The sequence below is a fragment of the Manihot esculenta genome, chromosome 6 (genome assembly GCF_001659605.2).
Source record: "Manihot esculenta cultivar AM560-2 chromosome 6, M.esculenta_v8, whole genome shotgun sequence".
In the NCBI taxonomy this organism is placed as follows: Eukaryota; Viridiplantae; Streptophyta; class Magnoliopsida; order Malpighiales; family Euphorbiaceae; genus Manihot; species Manihot esculenta.
In genome coordinates, this window is record NC_035166.2 from 8625462 (window position 1) to 8635365 (window position 9904).

General features: G+C 31.1%; 1 protein-coding gene across 1 annotated transcript; it reads left to right on the forward strand.

Annotated features, from left to right (window-relative positions):
- The first annotated feature begins 413 nt into the window (after positions 1 to 413).
- On the forward strand, positions 414 to 2965 carry LOC110617813 (AP2-like ethylene-responsive transcription factor At1g16060). Its single transcript, XM_021760821.2, has 8 exons — positions 414 to 577; positions 682 to 764; positions 969 to 977; positions 1067 to 1155; positions 1248 to 1321; positions 1514 to 1564; positions 1698 to 1774; positions 2037 to 2965. The coding sequence occupies exons 1-8, from the start codon at positions 438 to 440 to the stop codon at positions 2573 to 2575; spliced, it is 1062 nt and encodes a 353-aa protein (XP_021616513.1). The 5' UTR covers positions 414 to 437; the 3' UTR covers positions 2576 to 2965.
- Positions 2966 to 9904: the final 6939 nt, after the last annotated feature.

Consider the following 9904-nt stretch of genomic DNA (forward strand, 5'->3'; position numbering starts at 1 on the left):
TAGTTCTATGGGATTGGCTTTAGGGTTTTCCTAAACAGCTTAAGGTGAAGAAAACCTCCTTCAGGTTCCAGCCATCAATGAGATACCATTTTGAGAAACTTAAAATTCTAATATTGTGTCAGAATCTAGAGGTCAAAAGATAATCTGAACGAAAAATGTTTTTAGCAGAAGAATTAAAGAGTTTGATTTACAAAATATAGTGACATTTTAGTTGAGTAATTTTAAAATAGGGACAAAATAACAAATTTTCTAAAATTCTAAGGATCTAATAATAATTTCCCATTTTTATTTGTGAGTATAGTTAGCCGGCCATTTCTCTCTCTCATACTACTTTTTGCCAGCCCATCTTCTTCTTCTTTAAAAACCCTTGGCTTTGTAAGACTCACTCATATCTCTCAAATTTTTATCTTATATTCTTCTTATAGCTTAAGTAATAAATGGGGAAATTAGCACAGCAAAACCAGAAAAGCTCGGCAAATAATAACAATAATGGAGTTACAAAGGTGAAACGTACTAGGAGAAGTGTGCCTAGAGACTCTCCTCCCCAACGTAGCTCTATTTATCGTGGAGTCACCAGGTTATTCTTCTTCTTCTTCTTGTCTTCATTCGAAAAAAAAAAAAAAATTTCTTCTTCCTTTATAGTTATTTGGTTGTTTTTCCTGTTGGGTTTGGTGGGTGCAGGCACCGATGGACAGGGAGATATGAAGCTCATTTGTGGGATAAAAATTGCTGGAATGAATCGCAAAACAAGAAAGGACGACAAGGTTCCTTATCAAGATTCATGTTCTCTTGAATGGGATCAAATTATTATTTACAGATTGATCTTGAAAATTATATTAATATTGGAATTTATGATTTAACAGTGATTAAATTTATTTTTGTTAAAAATTTTTATTATTACTGATATGCACTCTTCATTAATTTTCTGGGTGGGTGACACTGGTGGATTATCGTTGGATTAAATGCAGTCTACCTTGGTAAGTATCATCAGAAATTAAATATTTTTCTCCAACGAATAAAAAGGAAATTAATCAAATTTTAGATTAATTAATACAAAAATGCTCAGGTGCATATGATGATGAAGAAGCAGCAGCACATGCTTATGATTTAGCAGCACTCAAGTACTGGGGAGAGGACACAATTATCAATTTTCCTGTAATTATCCTCTTAATTCTATAGTAAATCGTCATATTAATTTTTTTTTATTTTATTTTTAATTAATTAATTGTTCTTATTATATATATTAGTTATCAACTTACGAAAATGAGCTCAAAGAAATGGAGGGTCAGTCCCGAGAAGAATATATCGGATCATTGAGAAGGTATATATATATATATAATTTTATCTTTTAATTTAAATTTAAATTTATTTTTAAATTATTATTAAAATGTAAGTAAATTATATTTTTGAATAAAATTTGAATCAAAGGATTTTACCTCGTTGCATAGTTAGAGGTAAATTTAATTAATTTATATATTTAATAATTGGATGAACTTTGGCATTTAATTCATAGGAAAAGCAGTGGATTTTCTCGTGGAGTATCGAAATACAGAGGTGTGGCAAGGTAAAATAATAAAAGCCCATATTAATTATTTAATATTTTTTAGAGAAATTGTTTTTATTTTCCTAATTTCCAAGTCACGATTGCTTAGATGAATAGGCTTTCTGATGGGATGCATTTGATTTTGAATGAGCAGACACCATCACAATGGAAGATGGGAGGCTCGAATTGGCAGAGTTTTTGGCAACAAATACCTCTATCTTGGTACATATGGTAATTATTCCTCCTCTATTTTCTAAAATTTCCAAAATTAAAAATATTCAAAAAAAATTCTTTAATCCATTATTATTCTTTAAATATTAAAAACATTAATGGATATCAAGTTTGAACATGTAACTAGAAGACCTGCATTTAAATGTAAATAATTGATTTTAATTGGTCAAAATATATATCTCCCTTTTAAGAAAAAAAATATTCATTATTAAAAAAATAAATTTATTCTTAATAAATATTCATTATTTATTTTCTTATCTAGCAACTCAAGAGGAAGCTGCCACTGCATACGATATGGCAGCCATAGAGTATCGTGGATTAAATGCTGTCACCAATTTTGATCTCAGTCGTTACATCAAGTGGTTAAAACCTAATCAAAACGATAACACCACCGCCAATAATAATGATCTATTTCATCCTAACCCTAACCTTAACATACCCACCCATTCTACTCCAATTCCTAATCAAGATCTCGGATTAAGTTTTCTTCAAAACCAGCAAGCCTTCCAAACAACTAGCAGTGAAACTGTGCCGATGGAGCCACGACCAACCAATGCAACCTCAGCCCTAGGCTTGCTTCTTCAATCGTCAAAGTTCAAGGAGATGATGGAGATGACTTCTATGACCGATTGCCCATCGAGCCATGTTGATCAGTTAGACCCACCGCAATGCAGATTCCCTGAAGACATTCAAACCTACTTTGAGTGCCAAGATCTGACAAACAATTATGGGGAAGGGGATGACATGATTTTTGCTGAGCTCAACTCGTTTGTGCCTCAAATGTTTCAATCTGATCTTTGAGTGATAGATCTATTAAAGAGACATGCATATAGATGCATGCAAAAGTTAAGTTTCTCATTTACGTATTTATTTAGGTTCTACTGTGAATACCATACTATAATGGTCTACGGCCCTCCTCGATCAAGTGGTGAAGGGTTAGAATAGAGGTTTAGGTTTCAATTTCTTTTTTCATGAGCACTGACAAAATAAGAGAGAAAATAAAAATAAAAATTTGAAGCTATAAGCCTATAAGTGAGGGAGAGAAGATCTAGCTAAGTGGAACTTTGATCATTTCCCATTTATTATTTGGTTCATTTCTTTGTAGATTAAGGGGAAAATAAGCATTGTTTTATCTTTTTTTTGCTTGAATAAGTTGTAATTTCCACCTTATACTTCAATAATAACTCTAGAAACTCTCTCTCATACCCTCAATGCCCATCCTTTTTTATTTTTAATTCTGTAATTTATATCAATGTATGAGGGTCTAGAAAGAAAATTAATTTTAACTATTTTTTTTTAATTATTCATAAACTAACGATATTTAGTCCAATGGTATTATTATCGTCTATAAACTTATGAGACCTCTAGTTTAAAAATCCTAGCTGATTGCACTAAATAAGTTTTGAAGAAAATGGGTTCAATAAGGTTCTATACTTAAAAAATCCTTAACTAATTCTAGAAAATTTATTTTAAGGTAGTTAAAAAAAAAAAAAAAAAGCTTAAAAATCTGCTAAAGATGCTTTAAAAATGTGAAATATAGAGTTAATTTAATAATATAGCCCTATTTGGAAAAGCCCATTTTCCAATTACGCTAAAGCTAGGCAGGCCCTTGTGAGCTTGTCTCTTTGGTCAAGCTCAGTCCATTGCCTCCTTGGTCCTCTCACCGGCTGAATTGGCTCAAGCTCCGAATTTTCATTTTTTAAATAATTGTCGATTTTAACTCTGTATTTTAGAAACTTTTATAATTTTACCATATATTTTTAAAATAATCAATATATTTTAAACATTTAACTAATTATACTTTATAGTTTATTTAACCGTTGATATATCAATAATAAAGTTATATTACATATCACGTAATATAATATAATTATCAAAAAAATTTTATGATTTTTAAATCATTATAATTTTATTCTATACTTAAAAATATTAACCAATTAAATGAATTCTATAATATTTTTAATAAAATTTTTATATTATTAATAAAAGCACCGTATAATTATGCTACTTGACCCTAAGTTAACTTGTAAATTCATTTTTTTTACTTCCATTTTCTAAAATAATCCTAAATTAATTCTATATTATATTAAATATTAGATGAAAAATGAATTATAAATTATTTTAAGGAATAAAAATTTAAAAAATTATTTTACAGTTGAGTTAATATGACATGATTACGGACCAAAATGGAGTACTTTTTAAATTTTTATCATTTTTACCTGTATTATAAAATTACTGATGAGAAAAGGGTTAAAATCGATAAAAGTTAAAATATTTAAACTTAATTTATAATTTTATAGAATTGGTTAAAATGATAAAAATTTAATAATTATATAATTTTGACTATATCATCATATCATATTATTTTAATTTAAAATATTTTTTTTAATTTTATTCTTTAAAATAATTTTTAATTCATTTTTAATTAATATTTAATATTTCATAAAAGTAATTTATGCTTATTTTAGAAAATAAAAATTAAAAAATGAATTTAAAAATTGACTGAAACTTATGTAATATAATTACATGATGTTTTTACTTAATGATATAAAAATTTTTTCTTAAAGATGAAATAATAGAGTTAAAAAGATTATTTTTAAAGTATAAATAAAATTACAATGATTTAAAAAATATAATTTTTTTTAATAATTATATTATATTATGTGATAAGCTATATTAATAATTAAATATACGGTAGAGTGGCTATTGATTAAATATTTAAAATATAAATTTAATTGATAAAATAGCACATCCTAGATAAATAGAAAGATTAATAATTAATGTTTAAAAAGACGTTTGAAAAGACATTTGAAAAGATATGGACTAAGATAATTAATAATTTAAAAAGATAAGAATTATTTAATGAATAATTTATTTAACTAATGATTTAATATTTTTAAAAAATAAAAAAAAATTAAATTATTAATTTCACTAAATATTTTCCAAGTGAAATATTTTTTATGAAGAATATTTTTTCAAATATAAATTATTGATTAATTTTCAAAAATATAGTCTTATATATATATTTTTTATTTTTATTTTTTGTATGGGACACTTGTATACTTTATTCTTTGGCAGGGAAACCTGTACATGAGAATATAGTTATCTACACATTGGAACAATGTCGCCACTTGTTATGTTAGGCATATAGATAATTCTCAGGATCAACATTTCTGAGATAACTATATACATAATTCTTTAGACTTGCTTATAAAAGAGATCTAGTTTTAATTTACCTTTGATCTTGTCCCTAGGAAAGAGGATTTATTACAATAATGATCAAGACGGTGTTTTTTAATATATATAAATATAATTTTAACTAAAATTTTTATGAAATCGTTAATCAATTAAATATAAGAGGAAAAAAAATAAAGTGTACGTCATCTACGACGGACATTTTAACTCTTAAATTAGCAAAATGCTTGAATACACAAAAAAAAAAAAAAAATACATATGAAAATGTATTCGTTGCCTCCTGATGACCGCTGGGCTCTTCCTCTCCGGTCTGGAGTCCAGCCCACGATGCAGGCCCATCATCCCGAAACCCTCGAACCTCACGACTCGCACTAAGTCCAGCTCACCCTCTCCAAGGCCAGCCCGACCCTTCCGACTGGACCAGCCGATCCTCGTTGGGCTCGGCCCGTACCTCATCCTCTGGCCCAACCCGGAACCAGGAAGTAGATCCGCATGTCCCTCGTGTGGATCCACCCGCATGCACGTCCTGAAAGAATCAGAGGCTGTTACGCATGGAGCAGAGATCTGATTCCTTCGTACGTCCGTATCAACGTAGCAGGGACAGGTGGACCAATGATATACGTTCTGTTAGCACGTCACTAGCAGACAAAAGGAAACATATAAAAGGAGAAATACTCTCCTCTAGGTCTAAATTTTTCCAGTTTTACAGAACCTATTGTAAAACCCTATTTCTGGATCTCAGATTATCACCTCCAAAATTCTATGTTTATTTAGTGCGAAGGGATTACCGTTTTCTTAAAATCTAAAACTAGTTGATTATCTGAAATTTTTTTTTTTTAGATGTAAAGTTAACTTTGTTAAAGTTAACAACTAGTTATTTACTTATTAAAGAATGACATGATCGAGCAAGTCATTCTCTAGTTTTATCTTTTTATGATTTTATTTTACTCTATTACAGTAGATTATTTATTATTATATTAATAAAATAAATATTTATTCTCATGGTTATAAAGTTAATGTTGGAATCGGATATGTATATATACACACACACAAAGACAAATCATATTGGAAAAATTCCTTTTTGTTTTTTCTTTTTCTTTCTTTCTTTTTTCTGAATAAGATATTGGGGATACTTGCACTTGAATATGGATATATTATGCTGAGTGATATCTCTCCATTCACAGGACAATTAGTGGACTCCAATTGAAATAATAATAAACGGGAGATTTCATTCTTATCAACTCACTTTATTGAGTTTACCTATATTGTTTTTAGTACGAGAGGATTTTTGTCTAAATTTGGACATACGTGTACTCTTCAAGTTAAGCACACAGATGGGATAATGTGTTTTCTCCTGCTCTCTCCCCTTTGTCTAGAAGCTTCAGCTATCGTTTAAGATTCCTATGTTATGTATATATTCTTTGGTTGTGCAAAACACAAAGGTAGGTTTGGTTCCTAGAGGATATGAAATTCCAGCATCTCAAGAATTTTCATATTCTTCTTATCAAACATCAAATTGAGGGCAAAGGTGAAATTCCTAAAGCTTTGCATGTTTAATATTCCCTCCTTTCTAATCAATATTCCTATTTCCTGCATTAATTTATTATATAACCTCTTTTTATCTTTCAATCCATAACTTCGGGACTAACTTACATTTTAAAGGAATTGTCTTTAGAAGATTAACGGAATCTGAAATTTTATATATATATATTTTCCACTTTATTGGTGCTTTTGCAAAAGAAAATTCAGATTACACCAAAGATGGTAAAAAGAATTTGGCAATAGTTGAAATCGGCAAATCTATATCAATATAATCTAAATAAATATAATAAAACTGAATTTTTTAAATAAATTCTTCTAAAAGTGACAAAGACTTTCTATTAATTACTATTATTAAAAATATAGTGACTTTTTACATTTTTTTAATACTTATATTATAATTTTAAAAAATTAAATAAATATATTTTATGAATTACAGTAAAAAATATATATAATTACCAATATGTATATGGTGTGACAAAATAATCGTCCATAGTAAGGTATGAGCTGTCACTATAAGATAGGGTCACGTGGCAAGAATCTAATAAACCGACACGTGGTTACAGAAGTCTCACCCATAGAAATGTTAAATCAGGATATCATAACAGTCGGTACTTCATCAAGATTTGTTCTCTCCTCAACAAGTCAAGTGTTTATGAAAAATGACCGTTAGCAGGATATAATCTAGTAAATTCCTATTATGCCTATAAACACATGATCGCTTATCCACTAATCGGTACCAGTAAGATTTCTATGAGATTCGATAATCAACTCCATTTCATTATAGTATAAAAACAAACATGCACAGAGATCAAGATATACATTCTTACACACTCACTCTAAATTTAAAGTAATCTATCACATTCATCCATTTTATCGGTTTACTAACTTTGAGTATCGGAGTGGATGTCCATAGGCGCCAACCTCCTCATCTCTTTTCTTTTGCAAATTGACCAATCACAGTTCAGCTCTATTTCCAGCTACATTTGGTTCCGTTGTAAAAAATTCTATTAAATTCTTTATGTTTATTTGGATTAAATCCGGCTTCCTATTCACTTTCTCTTAAAAAATATTTTCTTTCTTTTCTATTCTCCAAATGGCTAATAACTTACGAGCTACTGCTAAGTTTGCTGCCAATAAAGGAGCTATCATCTTTTCCACCCCTGGCAGTAGACATAACACTCCATCTATAGTCAATGAGGCAGATCTCAACAATTTGAATAATGAGCAAATGCTCCAATACATGAAAAAGCTACAAACAACTCTCAAGTAATACAAGACTCGGGAGGAGGCCTCATTTATGGCTCTCAAGATAAGGGAGGATGCTTTCTTCGAGACCTCGAGGACCCGAACGAAAGCGATTCAAGTACAATCTAAAGAGAAGGCCAAGCTGGAGGATGAGGAGTCATCCGACAAGACTCCAAAGACATCAACTGGAAACTGATCCGTACAAAGATATTAGAAGGAGCAGGAGGAGGATTATGGCCTGAACAATGCCTCACCTTTGTGGGAGGAAATCCTTGTATATACCTTCCCTACCAAATTCAAGCTGCTAAGTTTAGATAAATAAGATGAACGCAGGAGAAGGATTATGGTCTGAATGATGCCTCACCCTTGTGGGAGGAAATTCTTGTAGAAACCTTCCCTACCAAATTCAAACTGCCAAGTTTGGATAAATAAGATGGAACAACAGATCCCAGGAGTTATCTGGCAATCTTTAGAATGACCACTACAAAAATTGAGCAGATCACTAACGAACTTCACCAACGGATTGAAGTCCGTTAGTGATACTAACGTATTCACCGACGGAATATTTGTATCGTATTGTCCACTAACGGATGAAACCATCCGTTAGAAGTCCGTTGGTAAAATACTAACAGACCTTTTCCCCGTTAAAAATCTGTAAGTATCCATAAGTGAATTTATTATTTATTTAATGTAAACATTTTTTCACTAACGGACTAATCATTCCGTTAGTGAATTGTGGAGCCAAATACACAATCCTAAATGAAATCTCTAAATCGTGTGTTTGCCAAATCAAAATCACTCTGAAATCTGAGCTTGCGTCCAACCTCCCGTTCGTTCACTGCCGCCGGCATCCTTCGTCCGCCGCGATCAACGGTCTGCCGCCGTCCACCGCCGACAACTGCGCCCCTTCTCGGCATCACTGTCCACGAGTGAGCCCGTCTCTCTCACTAGTCTTTCCCTTCTCCACGGACAGTGTCCACGGGTACCCTATCCATCTCTTCATTAACCAATTTTAACACGATATAAATTTATTTGATGTCATTCTTCTTCCATTCTTTAAGTGTGTTAGTTTCCTTGTAATTTTCATCTAGAGTACAAGCTGTCTAATTTACTGGACTGCTCTTTGGTTTTAACGAGAAATCCTGCGGTTCAGGTCTCACCTGTTACTGCTCTTCATCATCTTCTTCTTCTTCTTCTTCTTCTTCTTTTCTTAGTTGATCTATTTCTACTTCATGGATAACGTCTGGGTTCACAATAGCTTTAATTTCTTAGTTGTTTTGCTAGATTCAGATGACTATAAGTACTTGCTTTTGGAAGATGTTATTAGCATTTTGAGTGAGAGAAGAAGCAATTTTTAACACCATCTGTTTGGTACGAGTATTGTCTATGCTGATTCATGAACTCCGTCAACTTTTAGGGCGTTTGCATTGAGTTTGACTTTTGGGTTGTTTGCCAAAGCTAAAGATATTGCATGTGACTTAGCCCCATGAATCTAAGAACTACTCTTTACTTTTGATTTTTAAGTAATCATTGAATGCTTAGCTTCTTGAAAAATAATAGAATTCGAATATAAGTCCAAGTATGGTCCAATCTTTGTTTGGAACTGTTATCCTGGGATATTTGCCTGTTGGGTCATCTTTTTAGTTCCAATTTAATAGATAGAATCTTGGATCTTAAATCAGTAGCTACAAGTACCTTCCCCTTGAAAATTTTAAGGCCCATTGTCTGCACTAAATCATCAAATTATCCAGGCATTCATTTAGATAAACTAAATGTAAAACTTATATCACCCAAAATCTCATGACACTGAGGGTAAGAGACTGTACTGGATGTTATGTAATATTGCTATGCAATATTATTGCTCTTCTGAATTAGAAATAATGGAGCTATGCATCCTCATTGCCGTTATAGACATGTAGCCGTGTTTCGCTATTTGAAACCAGAAACTGAGATTTCTTTGGCATGTAATGGCACTTTGCTATCTAAATCATTGCTGGGGAATAAATTTCTTCCAGCATTTGTGAATTTTCTGTCCTTGCAATTTCATATTCAGTGTATAACTAATTGCATATAAGTTCAAGGCTTGGTGCATCACTGCTTTGGGCTGTGAATGGGTTCCTTGATAAGTTCGTGCATGTTTAAGGTGCA

Coding starts and splice junctions, on each gene's coding strand:
- LOC110617813 (XM_021760821.2), top strand. CDS start 438: ATGGGGAAATTAGCACAGCAAAACCAGAAAAGCTCGGCAAATAATAAC. Junction 1,565..1,697: donor AAATACAGAGGTGTGGCAAG/GTAAAATAATAA, acceptor TTGAATGAGCAG/ACACCATCACAATGGAAGAT. Junction 1,775..2,036: donor CCTCTATCTTGGTACATATG/GTAATTATTCCT, acceptor TTTCTTATCTAG/CAACTCAAGAGGAAGCTGCC.